Here is a 22,304-nt window from a genome sequence, read left to right on the forward strand (position 1 = left end):
TATATTCACACCAACAACAGCAACTTCTGTAATGCAGAGTAAGAGTCATTATAACTATCTAAAAATATTTGTAATATTGCAGATAGATTTAAAAATTATAGATCGTAGGTTTCATTCGGTTTAATGAAGGCCGAATGGTGGTACTGAACTTGTTTTCTGAAAAATAGTTAATACCTTCTGCTCAAAAAGTACTCGGATTTTGTAAATAAAACACACAAATTTAAATTTTATTGCAAATTTATTTTATCTCCCTCAAAAAATGCTCCTTCTGAAGCGATACACATATGCCAACGCTTAACCCAATCTTCTATACAATATTCGTAGGCCCGTGAAGGTATGGCTTTTAGTTCCTTCAGCGAATTCTCTTCTACCGATTCAATCGACTCAAAACGCTTACCACGAAGGGACAATTTGAGTTTCGGGAACAGGAAAAAGTCGCACGGATCCAGATCTGGCGAATATGGTGCCTGAGCGATGACAGTGGAGCCGTGTTTGGTCAAAAAATCGCGTACAACAACTATTTACTATTTTCCAGTAAAAATTTTTGAAAAATGTCTATTTCTTAAGGAGTAGTTAACAAACAACAAAATCCGGATACTTTTTGAGCAGAAGGCATGTGCGGAAAAGTCACTGTAATTCACTATGAATTTTCGATTGATTGAGTTATTTATAAATTGCTTGAATATAAGTCTTATCCGTATACATACGGGTAGTATAAAAAAATTTCATGAGTGTGAATTCTAACAGAAAATTTAAGCCAGAGCTCTAAAGAAAATTAAAACTGACTCAGTAGCTGAAGTAGTTTTTTCAGTTGGTATACACGTTTATGTTTGCTTTTATTTTTACGAATAAAATTAACGCAAAAAATTTGATAAATAGAATGCTGAAGTTTACAGTCATTATCTTTTAACAAGATATGATTCAGAATATAATGATCTATGAAACTTAAATATATATATATATATCTCACGAACAAGTTTTTGGCTTTTGGCGATTAATGTAGTTTATATTCATATCTATGGTACATTTTGTAATTCATTTTTGATGTTAAAATAGCAAAAGTATGCAAAGGCCCCACCAAACACTTAGAATTAGTAATTTATATTCAATATATTTCAGATTTAATTAAAGTTTTCTTATTTTATTATTAATTTTTTATTTAGATTCTCTACTTTACATCAAAATTTGTGTATATAAATCATTATTATGAGTTCACCAAAATTAGCATCACACCGTAACTTGTGTATGCAAATTTCCAAACATATATGCAAATATCAGAATTCTATATTTACTTTTATGTATACAATAGGTATATACCTATATGGTATATATTAGCATTTATTTTTTAACATTTAAGTATACGTATATCATCCGTATTTATAACTTTAAAGACATGTTTATTTCTATACTCATTGAAAACTATCTAAAGTTTTATTATAAATGATTTGGTCCGCCATTGGCGCCAATGTCGTCACCGGCTAGAACAGTAGAAATTCAAGTTTAACAACTTTCAATATCACGAAATTTATTTAAAATATTTTAATTAAAATTTCTTAACTAAATTTCAATGTGAAAAATGCAAAAACATGCAAAAACATGCAAAAACGGACAAGAAGTATGAACAATTAACTTGTAAAATAAAAATGTATTACTCGTATTTATTTTAATTGCCGAACGAGTTATGCTGTCTTATCACTTTATGCGACAAACAAATTCATAATCAAATAAACGTAAAAGATATCTTGTTTAATATTTAACAATTTTCATCGTTAAATAATCAATTTCATGATTCATCGTTTCATATTTCAGAAAATCATATATTATTTACATACCTAAATTTGATTTTTACATAAGTTTTTAACTGCCGCAAAATTTTTGATAGTGCCTGCGTAAAAAATATTGTGCCATTTCTATGTTGGCTGTCAACGTGTTCACAATGCTAGAAGTTTTTATTTTAAGTCAAATAAAATCGAAAATAGAAAGCCAAAATAGTGATTCTTACTAAAAATCATTGAACACTATACGATTATCTGTTATCGCTACCAAACGACTGACTTTCTCTATAGACTGAACAGAAGGTGATTATTGTCACCACATTCTGCATTGCGGATTATATTATTTATTAGTAACAAATCAAATAACCGATTTTCTCTGCTGGCAAATTTTAGGACACACTAGGAATATATATATCCTCCCTCTGGAAGGGAGAGAATCCATCAAAATCGCTGAGTGGGACAATAGTCTTTTGACTTTATTTTATTTGTAGTATTAAGAGTCTTCGGCTTAATTGCAGAAGTGAATACCAAATCGATCACACGAATACTTAACTTTGTGATCAGAATTTATAAACTAAACTTCAATGAAAGCCATAATGTAGAGAGTGCTTCTAGTCGTAGTGTCAAGAGCAGCTTTAAAATCGACAAATAGATGGTGGGTTCGATTTGTTTTTCTTGGGTCTTCTATAGGATTTGACGCACTCTGAATATCTGGTCCAGGGGGATTAGTCAGGTCTGAAGCCACACTGATAAGGTTTAATCAGTTGGTTGACAATTGGCTTCAATCTTTCACATAGCACGTTTGACAGAACCTTATATGCGATATTTAAAAGAGTGATCCTGCGATAGTTAGCACAGTTTGCATAACCACCTTTTTTGTAGAGTGGGCATTTCATACATAAATTCCAATCGTTCGGCATGCATTTATCTGACCATATGTTGCAAATTAGCTGTAGCATACTTTTTAATAGCTTTTCACCACCATCTTTAAATAGCTCAGCCATTTAAATACCATTTTCATCTTTGCAGTAATAATTTAGTTCTTTGGTAGAATTTTCGAGCCATCTTCCTGTCGCCCAGTTTCTCATCTATCACCAGATTACCATTTTCATCTTTGCAGTAATTAACTGCGGGTTTATAACCATTTGTCAGGCTTTTAGTTTGGTAGAATTTTCGAGCCATATTCCTGTCGCCCAGTTTTTCAAGCTCGTAATACTCACGTCTTTCTGCTTCCTTCTTTTTTCGCCTGATATCTTTTGCCGATATCGTTCTTTAGCAGCGCGCTTTGCAACGGACCGCAGGGTGGCTTGGTATGGTGCGTCTTTCTCTGCGGTAGTGTCACAACACTCTTGGTCGTACCAGCTGTTTCTTTGTCTACGGTGATAGCCAATCACCTCTTCTGCAGCGGTACGCATAGAGTTGAAGATGTGGATCCATTGCGCGCATATATCAGTTTCTTCAGCTACATTTTCCAGACACTGGGAGAGTCATTAGCTGTCATTAGCGAAGTCATTAGCGAAGTCATTAGCTGTCTGTTATGACTGCAGCTTTTCGACATCTAAATTTCGATGTGCTTAGAAGCATGACTTCCGTCTATTACAACGTGATCAATTTGAGATCTTATGTTTTTAACAGGTGACAGCCATGTTGCCTCAGGTATGTTGAGATGCTGGAATCTGGTACTACTAACTACCATGTTTCTAGCCGCAATTGTTTCGTGTTTCAGCCTTCATCCATTGTCAGAAGTTTTTGTATGAAGGCTGAACTTTCCGACAATAGCACCAAAGATAGCTTCTTTACAAACCTTTGCGTTGAAGCTACACACATTAGTTCACTATGCCAATAGCTGATTTTTTGGCAATTAAAAAAAATTGGAAAAAAAAATTGGAAAAAAAAATATAATAAAAAAAATATAGTAAATATTTTGTGCAAATGAAATTGTTAAAAATTGTTAACTGAACGAATTCATTAGAACGCATGCTGTGTCTATGTCCAGGCTTAGCCAGAACTAGGCTTAAGTTTCTGGGGGCCCTCTTCTTTAACACACTCGGCGATATCTCTAGCCTTAGCATTAGCCAGATTTCTGCCTATATAAATGCCTCTGGTTCTAGTTTAATCCTTTATTTACTAGGCATTATTACGAGAATTTGTTAATTTAAAACAGCTTTCTTAGCTAATTGAGGAGAATTAAGTCCTCCCTCCACCACAACTAACTAACTAATTCATTAACTATCTAAATTTCTTTATTTATTCGTGAATTTATAAAGTTATATATAATTTATTAGTAGTTATATGATGGGACTTTGGTTGTTTTAGATATTCAGAATAATATTTTAAATGTTTAATAAAATATATATTTGTGGTTGTTGTGATAATAGTAAGATTGCTAATTATATAATAAGATTTGCGTTTGTTTACAAATTTATTGGAGTAGGATATCTATATGGTTAATAAATTAAATCTTTATTTTCAGTTTATAAAATTGATGATACAACACACTTTAAGATTTGGATTAGATCTACACACACAGTTTTATTGCGTTAACAGTTTTTCTAACTTTACTACAGTGATTTATTAAATAAATTTTGAAGAATTCGATAATTCACTTAATAATATTCAATTTCACTTAAGTTGATAACAGAGCTGTACATTATATCTACATTTGTGTATATGTATCATAAATAGTGATAAAGACACATAATTGAGTTTAAAATGACACCAAACGTCACATCATGCCTATAGTATCTGATCTCATCAAAAAAATCAGACGCTTACCAGTACAACAAATGTAAAAACTGAACGAATAAACAAAACAAAAGTAAACAGTGTTATTATGTAAACAAAACAGAAATATAAGAACTGTGACAGAACAAAAACATAGAAAATTTGAAGAGCATAAATCAGAATGAAACCAGAGTATCGCAGTTGCCCGTTCAAGTATCTCTTGCATTCAAGTCTACAGAAAACAATATGAACACAACCTCAATTGCATTTAAACGACTGCGAATCTACTTGAAAAGGTTAACATTTCTTGGATAGAAAAACCGTTCAATCTTCTACAAAGAGAATCTCCACAGGCACGAACTTCAGATGTGTGTAAAATGGAATAAAATTGAATCAGTGAGCGAATATAATCGGTGTGCTGAGCGAAAGAAGCTTTTCGAATCTGTTAATTGTGTAGCGCGCTGTGGCGGCCACGATCGTACGATTAGTTTCAACGTGGACTTAAACGACGCCGGTTGATGAGTTTCTTAGTTGGTGGTCGGCTTCAGTTGACTGTAAAAGATATATTTTAAAAATTGCGTATAAAATTACTACCGATTTAACGTGTTTGAAGTGTGAACAACGACGTACTTCATTTTAAAATTATTGCTGACGCTTCTGTGGTATTTGAATTTATGTGCTCTTAATGTATTCATATTTTGATGAATTGCTTATTTGTATAAAAACCTAAGTTTAAAACTAAGAGTTTGCAAATAAATACAAATAAATAAATTAAATAGTGAACAACAACGCTCTAACAGATAAACATACAAACAACGACAGATAAGCAAACTTCAAACGATCAATGTTATGAGAGCGACGGCGCATATTTTTGCATAATTTCAAAAATAAAACACAAAACAAAGATACATACTATTGCAGATACAATTTTGAAAAAACAGCAAAAGTTTTTCTATATAAGTAAAATTCTTTTCCGCATTTGTTTAAACTTAATTGTGCTACTGCATTAGTGATATCTTGCAGATACAAAGCGTGTAGATGCAAATTTGTTACTAAATTTTGTTTCACTTTTTTATGTGTTTTTGTCTAGGAGTAAAGAACACTCGTTTTTTACTCTCCAGTATTTGTAATGTTTTTTATTAATTTTTCTTTTATACTTTTGTTTTCAAGAAACAAGTTATTACATAAACAAACTCAGATTAAATATGGGATTTTTTTTTATTAAAATAACGAAAACAATTCATTGCACTTATAGCATTTAAGAGCTTAAATTGATTATTTAATCAGAGATTGTCAATTTATTTATATCATTTATTGTTGCTAATTCAGTATCAAAAATTTACATTTTATGCTTTTAAAATAAAACATTAGAACCGTTAAAAATTTGAAAGGTTCAAAGATCTACCCGTCTAATAATAACTAATAATTGAAAAGTTGATTTCTATTTTTATTGTAGCAAAGTCATAAATTATTAAGCCGCGATATAATTTTCTTTCAAGAAAATTTCAACGCTGCCATTCGCGATTACTTATCATAATGTTTTAATGTCTCTTTTTTCTTATTCAAAGTACAATCCGCTTCAAAAGTCAGCCAATGTCATTGCAGAGTTCACCTCGTCTAAATCTCGAAACATTATATTTCTATTCACATTCTACAAATGGAGTAATTGTTATTACTCCTAGAACCGCATCATCCCTTAACTTTATCCCAAACAATTACTTCAAAAAACTTCGTTTTTCTAGAGATCCTATAAAGCGATCGATATTCTTTTCCTTTTAGGACTTAGTTTTTCTAAAATTTTCCGTGCAGCTATTATTGCAGCAGACTCTATTCTTCCATGTCTCTTGAAATGCTCAATATGGTTCTTTAGCATAGCGTTTTCCTCTAATTTTGCCTCCAGCATTTATTTCAGTAAACTGTATTTTTCCAGGTAAGAATCTTATATATCAGAGCTCTACCTGATATATTGTTGTATCGTATCTATGGTATCGACGACATATAATAAAGAGTTCGTTAAATAAAACAAATTGTTGAATAAAAATTGAAAAAATTAAAAAATTTAATGAGACTTACAATTTTCCTTTCTGTCTCCTCAGTTGCTCTAACTTAGCGAAGGCAAAAAAAGAAAAAAATAAAGTTTTGCACATTTTGCATTTTGTAAATTTGAAGCTTTTAGAGACACTAGAATCCAATATAAACCACAATTCTGTCATATTTTGTCGTATTTCAAAGCACAAACCCACGTGCTTACAGAACGCTAATTTTAATATTGAAGGTCAAGTGCGATCATGGGGCGAAAAACAAAAAACGGGCGGAATGTAAGGTGTACGAAAGCATAGAGTGAAAGATATTTGAAATAATGTAGATCTTGTAGTCAGTGAATTTCAATAAATTTCTCAGCTAAAAAAATAAAAACATCAAACTCTTGTGTCAATGATCGTAGAGACGGTCTGTGATTTATAAATGATCTAATTTCTTAAGAGTGAACGCAATTAAAACGTTTGTTGGAAAAAACTTGAAATCCGTAATGACTTAAATAAGTCTCAAATAAATTAAATTAATTTTTTTTTAAATTAAAAATAAATGAACCATTTGATATTTGATATTGGGCAAAAACAAGTTACCATTTTATTGATAATGCTGGAAAATGTTGAAGTTCGAGGCTTACTGAAAGTAGATTTATAACTATTATTGTTGTAGTTTATCGAGAAATCCATAACAAAATCTTAATAATATTATAAATAAGTTTTAAATAAATATTTTATTTCATAATCAAGCACATATACCAGATGAAGACTCCATAGATCTACAATAATTACGAAATTTATATTTATTGTATATTACCAAATTCTTTATATTCCTGATATTATGAATGACACCAACTTATTAATATATAGACTGAAATTTTAAAAATAATTATTAATATATAGATTCCTATTCATTGAATTCTCTATGAGTTTTTTTAAGTGTTCGTTGTAACCGCCAACCCAGTTCGTACTTTTGACATCAAAGAGACCTTTTCTTCAATAGAGAAGAAAACCTAAGATTTCTACCAGGTAACTTAACGAATTTTTCAACATGATGTTTCTGCCTGAGATGACAGTATGTTGTCTCTTTACATGAAAGGAAATAAGACTTGTAGTCATAATAGTCATAGTCTAGTTTAAAAGTGGACTAAGAGCAAAATCCTCGACTACGAATTCGCATTCCCTTTTGATATATGAAAAACCTTAACAAGAGATATTTAGAGAACTGAATGTCTTCTGTTCTATCTACTATAGTTGCACGTCTCTAGTGTATTTATTGAAATGTTATATGTGACAGTAGTGAATTTAGTATAAATACAACCAGATTTATTAATTAACGTACGTTTGTCTTTGTTTAAGAACTTTCATGTATAAATGAGAATAAGTAAAACTTCAATTATTATTTATCGCATTTGATATTATCTAAATCACTTAATTTAGTAGCTTTGATTTAAAAGTTTCGTCTGAAGTTCATAGCAAAATCAGTTCGGTAATTGAAGTTAATTGAATTTGAAGGTTGTTACTGGGCGCGACATTCTGCCTGCTGTGATTGTAGTTTCACTTATTTGCTTAATAATTTTAATTTTACTGATATTGAAGATCACTTATGATTGTGTCATATTGCTTTCCGCTTTCATGTGTTGAATTTTCCACACAAAAAATTTGTAAATTTTTTTTACTTACAAATTCGACGACAACGCTCCAAACTTAAATAACCAAATTCGATTACGAATTCTGTTATAATAGTTCAGCAAATATTGATTTTGTGATTACACATTCGAATGTATGTAAATGGAATATTTTCTTATTTAATATTTAACTCTTTCTTAACAAAAACAATAGATGTCAGTTACTTAAGTGCTTAGACGTTGCTGAAAAAAGCTGTATTTCGATGATCGTTCGGTGTGGAATTTGAATTGTCAATTTGACTTTCCGCTACTTGCGCTAATAAATCGAAATTTTACCCTTTGAAAGTAATCATAACTGAAGTCACTGTGATTATTATAGCTATCATTGCGATGCTCAAGTTGTGATTTACGACTATTAAAGGGAAATGAAATTAGTGCAGTACGAGTATGCGTCAACGTACGATCGAGCTAAAAAGTGAAAAAGCCATCAAAGACTTTCCGCAAGTGGCTTTACACTTAGAAAAACTTTCAAATTCTTTTGGATTTAAGAAGTAATTAATGCAATTTATAACTGTGGGCAGAATTTAATTAAATATAATCATCATAACAAGTATTTACAATAACAAATATTTATATGAAATAAAAATATTAATTTGAAGTTCACGCCCTTTATTATTTTTATCTTAGTATAAAAAAAATGCTTATAATTTTATTATTATACACAAAAACTTCTGGATATAAGAATTTTTTAGTAAATACATAATGCAATACAAATAATAGCACTAATACTTCTTTTCGATGTTATATTATAATATATTTTTATATTATTATAATGTCTTTTGTTTATCGACTAATAATAACCGATTATTTTTTCTTTCAGAGTTGTAAAAAAATAGTATTAAGTCTAGTTGAAACAAAATAGATTCACTTTTAAAATACATATTTCAAGTGCTCGTTTTTGACATACATACCTTGTGATCAAAAAACATCGCGAATTTTAATTTTTGAATTCCCGCGCTTATCCAACAACATCTGTTACTAAAGAAAACATTGAATCGGCGAAGCAGATCGTGTTGGAAAATCGTTGTGAACCGATTAGAGAGATTGCTCAAGAGAGAGATGCCCAACAACAGTTTGGCATTTCATATAGATCGGCCGAACACATTTTAATTGATGTTTTGGGTTTGAAACGCGTCGCTTCTCGGCTGGTGGCAAAAAAAGCTGAATTTCATTCAAAAAAAGCGTCGTTGTGATGTGGCCAAAGAGATGATTTCCAACACATATAGTGACCCCACATGCATCATAACTGGTGATGAGACATGGGTCTATGAATTTGACACGCCCACCAAACAACAATCGACCGAATGGTGCTTCGAAGGTGAGCCGAAACCGAAAAGAGAACGCCAAAGTCGGTCCAAAATCAAGGTTATGCTGACTGTTTTTTTCGTTATTCGTGATGTGCACTATGTGTCACTATGAATTCTTTCCGGACGGTCAAATGGTCAAACGGTCAATAAGGAGTATTATTTGGCCGTTATGCGTCGTTTGCGTGAGGCCATTCGCAAAAATAGGCCAGATTTATGGAAGGAAAACTCATGGATTTTACACCACGATAACGCACCGGCTCACACAGCGTTGTGAGCCATCAACCAAGCACCGTACTCTCCAGATATGGCCCCGTGTGACTTTTTCCTCTTCCCCCGACTCAAATTGCCTTTGCGAGGACCATAGAGGTCATAAAAGAGAATTCGCTGCGTGAACTAAAGGTCATACCTTCGGCGGCCTATAAAACTTGTATGGAAAAATTATTAAAAATTAAAATTTTGCGTTTTTTTTTTAAATTCTCATTCTTTTTTGATCATAAGGTATGTATGTTTTTTGTTGTGTTGTCTACAATATGAAATATAAAAATTGTAGACTTAAAATTAATTAATTTAAATATAAGAAAATAAAATGAATATTTGAAAGGCAATGGTTAGCATTTTTATCTTGTTTATTTAAATTTATTTATTTATTTATGTATTTGAACTTATAAGTAAATGAAATGCTCATATTATTATTTTAACGGATGACTGGATTTTTGCAACATATTTTCAGTGAACATTCACAATAGACTTAGCGTCACTGTTACTGTTCCAAGCCGTAAGCTGTTATTATTTCTCCTTAAGCTAGTCAAAAGCAGTTGCAGAGCATTATATATTCTTAACAAACTGTTCAGAAAAAAATTTTGTGTTCATCAATATAGTATTTTGTAAATATTGTCAAATTGAAAAATATAATTAGTGAATACTATGTTGTACTGCATGAAAATAATGAAAATATGTTTTCAGTAAGAAAGTGTTTTAAAACAATTTAAATTAAAAGTACCGTGAAAATGATTATAGAGTTGATTATAGCTTTTTAACAAACATTTCCTCATCTGTATTTCGTGTTCTTAGCATCTCTTTATTTGATATTGTGTTTTTCACTTGTTTGATGCTGTTAGCTGAATCTTTGCCCTTTGTTTATATTAATATATATGTTTATTTATATTGACATATATATTTAATAACTGAAAATATGTGCGAGCAAAATAAAGTGATTTAATTCGTTTTTGTCAATAATAGAATTAAGTACTGCCATTCATCTACATGCAGAGTTCCCTTTTTAATATATGACTTATTTACTTTAATTAATTATGGTGTAATTATAATAATTATTGCATTTTTTAATAGGCAATCTGTATCTATTAGAATCTGTATCTGTTATAGCATGAGTTGAATTGTTTATTTACACTTTTGTTTCATAAAGTATCTTTATTTATTTTTATATTTATAAAATTTAGTAATTTGATATACAAATTTGTCATTGGCGTGACAAAAAACTTTCAATAGATAAAAGATTTTGAATGTATGTACTTATCACTTCCCACTCGTTCATTGAAACTGATAAGTTATCTTAAACAAATGAGCTCAATTCACAAATACATTTACAAGTAAGTTCAACAATCATTACTTTAAAAAGTTATGAATTCTGAAAATACTAACAAAGACCACCTTTAATTGCAGAGTTAGAACTTTTATCAGCAATGCTCTGTAGATAAAGATACTATAGATACTATGCTATCAGTTATTGGAAAGGCTCAAATAATATAATGAATGCTATCAGTTATTGGAAAGGCTCAAAGCTTGACGGTATGAATTTTGCATAGAAGTTAAACACAATTAGCACGGAACAAATGTTAGAATGAGATAAATCACATGAGTTAAAAAAAAAAATGCGAAATATAAAAAATCTTAAAGATCCAACGTGGATTGGTCGACAGACATTGTTGTTTATATTTTGCATCAGCGTTTTGGGTGCAGGTAGTGAAATACAAGCGAATTTGCTTGGAAAACGAACTCGCCGTGACTACAATGGAAACAACATTAATGACGGACAACTGCAAAATGTAACTTGTGATTTCCATGAAACTAAGTTTTCTTGCAACTGCAAAAATTCCAGACAGGTAATTTCTTAGAATTATATATCAGATATATATAATATCAGATGAATGGATTGCTATAACAACATTTTAATACTGTTAACAATACTTATGAATCATTAAATGTTTAATTATTGTGTCACAAAAATATGAGTAATTTGGAAAATATTCGTTTGTAGTTCTTAACTTATATAGATACATATCGTTTTACTCGTATTATCAATTTTAAACATCATTTTACGTAATTTTAATTTTACAGTCTATGCAGCTGCCCCATCTAATTGGATATGCTTATCAGGTAGAAGTCAGTAACTGCAATTCGTTAACTGTTAATGCCAATGCTCTGGAGGATACACAAGGGCTGCGGAAAATCAAATTTAAGGACATCGACAACTTAACATTAAAAAAATTTGCTCTTGCTTTTCCTCGTTATGCAAGCAATACGCCGTTAATAGTAGAATTCGAAAAGGTAAGCAAGTTTGAAAATTATTATGAAACGCAGCGGTTTCTGTTATAACATAAATGCTCTACATGTCGTATCATAAACGTACGACAATTATATTTAAAACATCGATAAGTGAAGAGTGAAAATTTAATAGAGGCTGTTTGTAATATCCGCTTTATTGTCAGTAGACTGTCATAATGATTTTTACGTTAACAAAATATGCTTTATATGTTAACGTATGTTTATATGTTAATTTAATGTTAATATCAGAATGGGAAATTTTATTTCTTATATTGTTCACCGTCTACAGAATTGTGGACGGCCTCACATTCGAAAATGACTTACACAGTGGTTATAATTTCTTGATAGCAATCCTTGAACTAGTGGTAATATATTTAATTACGTTCGAAGCTATATCAATCGATTGTATTTCGAATGTTTAACGTCAATCACAATTATAAATACTAAAAATTTATCAGGTATATTCAATGATAAATATAGGGCATTTCTACCTAAACGATGAATTTAGTTGTGAAAATTTTTATGCATAGATGATGATTTGGTCAACAATGCTAGGTCAATATTTGCATATATATTCTTAAATTATGTATTCCTAAAGTCATACAATTTTTAAGCGACTTAGATTAAATGTCCGTGGTATCAGAACAGGCCAATATTTCTGTTCATGTAGGTTTTGATGAGCAAGGCAGAGTATAACCTTTTATGTTTCTTATTTCTGATTAAATGAAAATAAATTAACCTTTGCTAAGCCGCAAAATAGCTCTCTACCTATAACAGTAAGGTTGCTCTTTTCTTGTAAATATTTCTACGATTTAACGTAAACCCATATTCCATACTTAAATGTTTTGAATACCTCTGGTATTTAGCTTATCAAGACACTTTGTCCCCAATCTTGACATCTTTATTTTATGTTTAATAATTCATTAAAACTTACAGGTGAATTTCGAATTAATAGATTCGCATGCGATAAATGGCAATATTGAAGAAATATCCTTTATTGGTGGACGCATTGGTGTTATAAATCCATTTGGTTTTACAACGCTCAAGGATCGTGCCATAATTTTAAAAATGGAAAATGTGCTTGTGAAGAAAATTGAACCCCAAGTAAGTGTAGCTTTTTAATTTTAATAAACATTTGACAGTGGAAAACTTTAAATCTTCTGTTTTTAGGCTTTTAAGAAATTTGCAGTTGAGCAAATGGAAATCACAAATTGCGTATTCGAACAAAATGTGCCATCAAAAGCGTTTTACGAATTGGAAATACTAAACTCACTTCACATTCACAACGTAAAATTTAGAGAAGTTCATACGCGAGCTTTTTCCTTTAAAAGTAAGTGAGCAGTTGTAAATAATAGCTCTCGGAATCATTTAAAACTTCAATTTTTTTTGCAGTGATCTCTAAATTGATAATAACAAATAATTACTTTGAAGCTGTTGATGGAGAATGGATCGAGGCTTATGTGCGTGATAATGTCATTGTCAGGGAAAACTACTTTGGCCGAACTAGCGTAATTGCATTCAAAGGTAGAAATAAAGAAAATTAACTGTTATTGCTTAATTTATGCGACTTAACTCACTATTCAGGTATAAGAGTTCATCGAGATTATATGTCGAGTGAAAGTCTTGAACTCCGTCTAGCAAACAACACTATCATATCACCATATGAGCAGCCACGTGCTCTCGAGTTTACCGAAGCATTTGCAGTTAATATAAAGCAACTGCGCTATGAGAACGAGTTCGATTGCAAGGACTTGGATATAACGCAGAAGCCGCCAAAGCCTAGAAATCAATTCTTTCTGTCAAATATTGACAATATTTTCTTTTACAAAATGGGTTTTAACACTTCACATGATGCCAATAATTATAACCAAAGTTTTGTAGTCTTAGGCAAAATAATCGAGAAGGACTGCCAGCAGCGCTCTTATTTATTATATAAAGTTTTAGGTATTGTAGGTTCAGTTTTATTACTTCTCATCATAGCAATCAGTGTTTGGATATATTTCGTTAAGAAGCGTAGACGAAGGAAATTAGATGTGGTCATACCAGAGCCACGCACCTATAAGGAAACACAAATTGTATACCAAATTGAAAATGCTGGCCTTCTTAAGACTGATTTGTAAGAGTTTAATTTTTAAACCAAACTAATAAAGCAAGCGCAGAGAACTAATTAGGTAATATGAATAGTTATTTTATATACTTATGTGCTTACGTCTTACGAAAAGCTATTATTTCTGAGTACTATGAATTGAACCGTTTAAACTGCTCTACCAAATTTAAGTTAGTAATTTAATTGTATAATATGTATATAAAATATAAAATCTATAGTTGTAATAAATATTGATAATAAATTAGAGTTGTAAGAATACTCAGACAAAAATACAAAAAATACAATCTACATATTTAATAAATATATAATGTATTATATTAAAAACATTGATTAATATCAATATAATCTCACAGTAAGTCCGCTTTTTACGTTGTAAGTGAGCGACGTCTTTTTTGCGAATTAAGCTGCCACTAATATTGAGATCAATTAAATAGTTACATCCGTTCAGCTTAGTTATTGTCTTTAAGTCATTTAAGATAATTATAGAAAATACTTATAAATGAGCATAACACAGCTTAGACAATATAATTATGTTATTTAATAAAATAGCATATCTAAATGTTTAATTTAACTAATTTAAAACTTTTGTTTAAATTAACTCATTTATACTTTTCCACTTAACTATTTTTAAGTATGTCCGATAAGTATAAATATTTACTTGATATTTATTTCCACTTACCCTATTGGCAATGAAGATTCCAAGGCTTGATGTATAGTCAAGACCGGTTCCGATAGTGCAAATCCTTTCGAAAGTAGTGTTTGATGTGCATTTAATGTTTCTTCTATACTAACGTGATCAGCGTTATCCTTGTCATCTGTATAACAAAAAAAAAGGCTGAATACAAAAAGTATTCTTTCTTTCTAGAACACTTACCTGGTAAACTTAGTTCTTTCTTCATCAAATTAGCAGTACACATACCTCCTAAATAAGCAAGCTCTTGTTCCAAACGAATTAAGCAAGAGTTAGTAGTATTTACCTTGTATAATTGATTGTCTTTAAATTTCTTCAAAAGCATTTCGATAAACTGCGATAATACTTACAGAAATAGGATTATCATAACCAACCACAAGACACTTAAAACCATAGCGATTAATATGTGGATCCTGTGCGTATAAAGATGAAGTTTCTAAAGAAAACTCCACACAATTTCCCGGCAAAACGATAACACTTTGTATCCAATTTGCAGCACTGAAAAAGAAATACAAACAAAATTAATTTTTCAATTTATAAATGTATATATATTATGCGTATATAAATAGTAGTACATAAAATAATATGACTATAATAAAATTTAAAACTAACGTATTAAATTTTTTAACTACTATCCAATCTTTGTCCGAATTTTCAGTTGATTCTTTCAAATTGGTGCCACTATTTTTGTAACAACTCGTTATAAGAGCTGCATTTTTAGATTCAACAGTTCGGCGTAACGACATGTTATTATCTAACATATCAAAGTATTCTTCATTACTTTGACAGGGTTCAGTGGTAGTCGATCGCATTGGTATCGACAGCAACAAGTAATCTTCCAATTGAGCAGTGCCGCATTGTGAATCGAATTCGATTGTTAGCCACTGAACACAAGGTGGAAACTCAACACGATAACAATTAATGGTAGCACTGCGATAAGGATGCTCACTTTCCACAACGCAATAGTGGTTACTAGTCGTATTAGAATCCATTCCCAATTTTTCGCCAATCTGTTGATTTAACTCTAACTCAGGCTTTTTACGTAGTTCTAATTCCTTATTTTCAGATGCAATAACTATTGCAGCTGCATTACGTATGCGCTGCGCCACTGTACCGATTGCTGGATTCACTTGTTCTTTAGATACGAATAATTGATTTAACGCAGATATATGTGGCAATATTTCCTTAATTAAGCCGAGTATTTGTACAGAACTCTGTGAAGAGAAAAAATTTATTTAGTTTAAATACTATAAATGCACATATTTTTTTTACCTTTGGATCTCTGTTAGCTAAATTAGCAATGTGGGCATAAACAAGTGGTAGAAGTGTATGAAACATACTTGATGATGTCATGTTAAAAACTTCGAGCATCTGTGCTACAGTTAAGTGTGCTGGTATCTCTTCAGAGTTTGACCTGCACATCAATCCCTGATAATGCTGTGCATTAACAAAGTCTTCTGCTACTTCATCCTCATCACGTTCATTGCCGTTTAGTTTAGCTATTTCACCATTGCGGAAATTTAAATCTTGCACACCAGGACTTTCTTCGATCATTAGATCCTTTGGATGAATTTCAGTAGCGCCAATTTCAATTTCCATTTCAAATGGGTTTGTGGAGCGTTTATCGAACTTCAAGGTTTCCATAATGCCTTTCGAGAATGATTCAATACGTTTCGTTATATCCCTTGCAGTTGATATATTGGGATCAACCGGTATAGCTGAAGTTCTGGAGTTGTTTGCCCAATTAATATCCATGTGTTCTTCTATGGGCGTAATATTATGTTCCGAATCTATGGTTTGTGTATGATTTGATGAATTATCTGAAGGAGATATTGAAGCAGCCAAATAGTTGCGTGCCAAGATAAGTAAATCGGTACATTTTTTTGTTATGTCTGAAGCAATTTGCAAAGCAGTGTCTCGTGTGATCACATCATTGCAAAAATCAGTATTGGATCCACTGGGTGCATCACTTTTCAATGGTGTACTATAGTACAAAAGGCAAGGTATCTGACCACGTTGCAAAGTTGTACCATTAAAGCTTAAATCGCAAGTATAAAAATTAAATGTAGTGCCGCATGGTCCACGTATTGAAGGCATTCCCTCATCCCCGGAACATGTGCGTGCACCTTGAAAGCAGAGACGAAGTGCATAACGTGCGTTTTCCTAAAAACAATTTAAAAGATTATTTGTTTATATTTAGTCTAGTCAACAAACCTTCACGTGCACAGGTCGCTCAAATTTTATCTCCGCCATATCATTGTGAACCGCTTCTTGATCGAAAGATCCAGAAACAGATTCTAAAGTTTCCCACTTATGTTGTGATTGCAGGTCAACTGTGTTATCATATAAAAGTTCAAGTTGGTAATCATAACTACCTGAACCAGAATAAACCAATGCACCCGCAACAGCAATGCCTGATCGGTCAACTGAAAATGCTATTGCTTCAGGTCCAAAATTAGCTGTTGCCCAAGTTCTCATGCTTTCCATGCGTGCAAACCGTGTGCCAGTGGAATGCAAGCATCGCGGCGGCAGGAACATTTTATCGTACTACATAAAAATAAATTACTATTCCATATAAAAAATGATATATAAAGCAAACACCAACTTACATCATACATTGAGGTTTGATATACAATCTCGGCTAATACACGCGCTAATAAATGACAGCAATTATCAACAAGACCCTGATTTATTAATTTACTATTTATCACTCCAATGCTATTCAAATTCACATTCCGACTGTATATACTTTCAATTTTGTTTCGTATAGGATTTGATATAATATCCAAAAGCCGAACAAGCACGTCTTTAAATGTCCAGGAGTTACTGAAAAAATCACTCTTTTCCTGTTGTGTACGATAAATCATTTGTTCAACTAAAATGGGATACTGATGAGCTTCTGTTGAAGAAAGCATAGGTAATCCTGAATTATCGCTCGGACTTATTATTGATTGACGCTCATTGCCACCATTTAGCAGTGAGAACGTAGAACGCAGCTTTACAGATGGGGAACACAAGCCAGCAAGAATCGCACTTAATAAACGAGAATGCAACGTCTCTTGCTGTTAAAATTATAGAAAAAAATTAATCATTCGAAGAATTTAAACTGGAAATACATACTTTATCCATTTGGGATAACAGTCCACATAGACAGTTCCATTTCAATGACGAAGTTGGGTAGAATGCATCAAAACAAGCCACAAAACTAATGTGACACTCCTCTAAAATTTCCAAAACCATGGCAAGACCTATTTCTCAAATTTGGTTTATGTTAATTTTAATTAACTTAAAAAATAATTCATATCTTGAAAAATACCCTCATCACTGGAAATGTCTTTAAAAATATCATCACAAAAAATAGCTATAAGTAACGCGCGAACATGTCCTATGCATTCTGCCAGTTGTATGTTCTCCATATTAGGTTTATGAGTGGCTTGGGAACTAATTGTTGCTGAAGCAGAAGTTTCTCCAAAATATTTGGCAACGTTATTAGCAATTACTGTGGATGCAGCGCTGGTTACTGACTTTGAACTTTTCGAATCTTAGAATGAAGAATAATAACAAATATTTAAATTTAAATTTACTGTTGGAATAACAAACCAAAACTTTTACCTTTTCCTTCATTGCTTTTACCAGACTTTGACTGCAGCTTGCTAAGTGCAATGGCGATATTATTGACAGCTGCACTGCTTGATCCAGAACATTGTGGATAGATTTCATTTGTGTATTTACGCAACAACCTCAAGCAGGATTTGTTGACATAAATGAGATATTCTAGTGACTGTTTTACTTGTAAATAGCGAGCCTTGTCACGTTGTTCACGTAAATTCGTTTTAAAAGTTTCCCAAGACCACTTAAGGAGTAATACGAGGCTTTCGAAACATTCTTTGGTTACACTATTTGCAAAAGCTTTAGAGATCTTTTGTACTGGATCAATATCAATTGAAGTCGGTGGTTGCTTAGTTTCTTGCGTTATCAAACGGTATAGTATTGATGGTATTTGACCAGAATTAACATCTGTACCGTTATTAGCTTTTTTCGAAGATTTAAATGAGAAGACAACTTGGTCTTCAGTTGTGACTGCAGCTTGTCCACATGAACCACAATCAGATGATGGGCCTGCAATACGCGCGCAGACTAGGTACCAACGCCCTGCTGAAACGTTGATAGATTTTGGTAACATAATGTGATGTTTGCTCCGTGCAGCACACTCAAATGGTACTTCTTTTGTTTCGCTTATCATTAGCCCTTCTTTTTCATATCCCCCACCGTCAACACCCAAGTCAAACAGTTTAAGTTTACACGTGTATTCACCACGGCCACCATACATACCAAATCCGCAAATCATAATATCGGTATCAGCTGAAAAACGTATGGCTTCAACGCTATGACCAGAATATCCCCAACCGCCCCCGAAGTTCTCAAATCTATTCACAATCTGATATTCGTTATTCTGTGCTTCCTTTATAAGATTTTGCTGCTTAGGAACAGACTCTTCGAAGCAATTTGGACTGCAAATATAAAAGTATTACGTCGCAAGTGATATTATGCAGGTATAAACAGATAACTTACATAGCATCTTGTGCCGAAGTAAGAACATCTAAACAGGATAACAAATTAAGCGAAGCTTGTGACCGAGAAACGCGTGCATTTACCTTATTTGGCAAAGCCAATTCAGGAGATAATATTGCCCGATAATTTGAAAAATTCTGAAACCAAACTTTTTATTAACGTTCTAATTATAATTATAATAACCTACGATTCCATTCTTTGATATTTCACTGGCTAATACATTATAGCACTGCACCTTCTTAGCTCCGCCATCATATACCCACAACACATTATAGTAAGGATCCAGGGCAAAAGCAATCTGTGGTTGGGGTTTTTCTATGGTGCCACCACTGCCACTACTACCATCTGCAGGACTCTTTAAATGTTCCTGCCGACGTTGTCTTCTTCGTTGCTGATCGTTGTAATACTGATTTTCTTGCAGATCAAAGATTTGATTGCGTGCTTCATGCATACTACGTGACATTTGTTCATTAATAGGTCCTGCCGAGGGTATGCCAGCACCAATAGGAGAAGGAGCACCTGTGAAATTTTGGTTGATTTCAGGAAAAGAAACCAACTTGTTGCTTTGTATAACCTGCACAAAGTTCACTTGATTGCGATAATGTGCAGTACAAGTACCGTCACGTCTATTAATTGAAAGTGTGTGGAACGTCAAAGGAATTGTAGGTATGAGCACTGCAGAGAGATAGAAATAAATAATTAAAATTGTTATTGATAAAAAATAACAAATCATATTCATACATATTGTTTTTTTATTTGCGACAACATTTACTTTAGGCAACATTTGTGTAGTTATAAGTGATTCATCAATTTTAATAAACGTTTGATCTCCACTGGCAGCAATCCAGGTAGCTTTCTTTCCATAACTTGGTCCTAGACCACTAAAAAATTCAAATGATAATTATTTAAAACTCATTTTAAGGAATTTAGGAAGGCGTAATTACAAAACAAGTGCCGGTATACAGTGCCACATAAACTTTTGTCGTTGCGCTAACAGATTGCTTATAGCCGAGTCTTTAGATAAAACGCCATTATTTTGGTCCCCCGATTTAGATGAAAACACATCATCGTTTATAGATTTATGTTGGTAATCATTTGGTAATCTGCCCAACTGACCTTTCGTATATTGACCAAATGTGTAAACCATACCTTTGTATGTAAGTAAAACCGTATGATTGCTACCAGCAGCTACTTGACTTATTGCACCCTGTAAATTTACTTTCACAGGACCGCCTATGGGTTGAAGATCACCAGTACCAAGCTGTCCGTACTGATTGCTTCCGAACGTGAAAACTTCACCGGCGAGAGTAAGCACTACTGTATGATGTAAACCGCATGATATTTGCACCACCGGTGAGTTAGTAGGTAAGATTAACATCTGTGGCGCTAGAGGTGCGACACGAGGAGGATCTTTATCCAGTTCAGTTGAAGCATTATTATCTTCATTTAATTTTTTCTCCTTACGACGCATAATAAGACTTTTTGAACGTTGACGGTTCAGTTCACTTTGGGATACCTTTGAGTCCTTAATATCAGCTGCAGAAAAATATTTTGACATTTCAAAGACATATCCTCAAAGACATAATGTCTAACTTACCATTTTCAACTTCTTGTACAGATATGCATACTGAGCATATACCACATTTGGAGCAACCGGCATCACCGTGTCCACAAGGACAAATTCTAAAATGTTTACCAAGTTATATAGAAATAAATGCAATTGTATATATACTTACGCTCCAGCTAGACGTTCATCAATCGGTACATTCAAGGCCGATACACATGAAACATTGTACCCTGTACATTCGCGGCAAAGCACACATACCCGACATTGTCCTTGCACCAAACTATGATCATCATAGTCGCACAGGCACGAAAAATCAAACTTTAGTTTTTTGCAAATATTTAGGGCCTTGCTGTCATTTACAACATTAGTACCAGAAACTAAATTGGTGCTAGCTTCTTTCGATTTGAGAAAAACACGTCCACATTGTCCTTTGTTATTTAAACCGAATGTGAAAATTTGTCCTTTCGAATTAAGCGCAACGCAATGCGCTTTTCCTAGCGCAACTTTTGTTATCTGTTGATCTATAAAATCGGTAACAAAGCCAACAGTGTCACAGTGTGCAGTGTCCTTGCCAAACATGATGAGTTTTCCTGTTTTAGTCACAAAAGCAGACGTGCCGTTATTACAAGCTGCTTGTACGATCACGTGTCCATCAATTTTAGACATTTTCTTAGGTTTCACTGCTTTTGGTTGCCGACGATTTTTGGAAGAATCGCCATCTTCTCCTCTACGTGCAGTTCCTTGAATAAAATAACTTTCACTTTATACCAATTATTCAAAATAAATGGTTCCAACTGAATTACCTGCAAAATATACAGTACCATCATCATTAACCAATAACGCATGTATGCCATCATGACCAACAGCTACCTGCTCAATATTGGATACTTTGGATATTATTAGTTCTGTCATCTTCATAGTTGGTGTGCGCCCAACAGACTTTAAGCCCAAAGCTGATGCTTTTCCGTAGTAGTAGATCTTATTGTTGGATGCACGAACTATACCAAATTCCTTTCCACAAGCTATACCTTGAGCCTCAACATCAAGCGGTAACTTTGGTTCGAATACATTAAATGAGGATTGAATTTTTAGTATTTGGTTTTGATTTAAAACTTCATCCTCGAAGGCTGCATAGCCAAGCGTACGAAATTTTTTTCGGGCTAATTTCAATGGCAACTCAAACGGAAGCGTATCATGTCCATAATTATTATGACAAATGTTAAGCTTTTTCACAACAAGTGTATCCTGGAATAATAAAAAAATTAAATGTTAACTGCTAAATAA

General features: G+C 32.6%; 2 protein-coding genes across 3 annotated transcripts in view; one reads left to right on the plus strand and one right to left on the minus strand.

Moving 5' to 3' along the window:
- The window catches only part of LOC119671985 (E3 ubiquitin-protein ligase highwire), a 71,238-nt gene that overhangs the window by 45,656 nt on the left and 3,278 nt on the right, over positions 1 to 22,304 (minus strand). The window contains exons 4-20 of the mRNA XM_038082926.1: positions 21,824 to 22,265; positions 21,190 to 21,760; positions 21,051 to 21,136; positions 20,398 to 20,989; positions 20,195 to 20,334; positions 19,641 to 20,128; positions 19,454 to 19,590; positions 18,494 to 19,392; positions 18,198 to 18,422; positions 18,002 to 18,129; positions 17,491 to 17,943; positions 17,096 to 17,428; positions 16,154 to 17,044; positions 15,494 to 16,095; positions 15,232 to 15,379; positions 15,065 to 15,167; positions 14,870 to 15,005 (exon numbers count right to left, since the gene is read on the minus strand). Coding sequence (XP_037938854.1) covers positions 14,870 to 15,005; positions 15,065 to 15,167; positions 15,232 to 15,379; positions 15,494 to 16,095; positions 16,154 to 17,044; positions 17,096 to 17,428; positions 17,491 to 17,943; positions 18,002 to 18,129; positions 18,198 to 18,422; positions 18,494 to 19,392; positions 19,454 to 19,590; positions 19,641 to 20,128; positions 20,195 to 20,334; positions 20,398 to 20,989; positions 21,051 to 21,136; positions 21,190 to 21,760; positions 21,824 to 22,265 — 6,374 coding nt within the window. The remainder of the gene's footprint in view (positions 1 to 14,869; positions 15,006 to 15,064; positions 15,168 to 15,231; positions 15,380 to 15,493; positions 16,096 to 16,153; positions 17,045 to 17,095; positions 17,429 to 17,490; positions 17,944 to 18,001; positions 18,130 to 18,197; positions 18,423 to 18,493; positions 19,393 to 19,453; positions 19,591 to 19,640; positions 20,129 to 20,194; positions 20,335 to 20,397; positions 20,990 to 21,050; positions 21,137 to 21,189; positions 21,761 to 21,823; positions 22,266 to 22,304) is intronic.
- LOC119671988 lies at positions 5,002 to 14,375 on the plus strand. 2 transcript variants are annotated; one of them, XM_038082928.1, is made up of 8 exons: positions 5,002 to 5,161; positions 10,979 to 11,128; positions 11,202 to 11,641; positions 11,877 to 12,086; positions 13,020 to 13,187; positions 13,254 to 13,413; positions 13,476 to 13,607; positions 13,668 to 14,375. In XM_038082928.1, the coding sequence occupies exons 3-8, from the start codon at positions 11,411 to 11,413 to the stop codon at positions 14,201 to 14,203; spliced, it is 1,437 nt and encodes a 478-aa protein (XP_037938856.1). In that variant the 5' UTR covers positions 5,002 to 5,161; positions 10,979 to 11,128; positions 11,202 to 11,410; the 3' UTR covers positions 14,204 to 14,375. The 2 variants fall into 2 exon arrangements, with proteins under 2 accessions (XP_037938856.1, XP_037938857.1); XM_038082929.1 differs by lacking the exon at positions 10,979 to 11,128.

Source organism: Teleopsis dalmanni, chromosome 1 (genome assembly GCF_002237135.1).
Source record: "Teleopsis dalmanni isolate 2A chromosome 1, ASM223713v2, whole genome shotgun sequence".
NCBI lineage: Eukaryota > Metazoa > Arthropoda > Insecta > Diptera > Diopsidae > Teleopsis > Teleopsis dalmanni.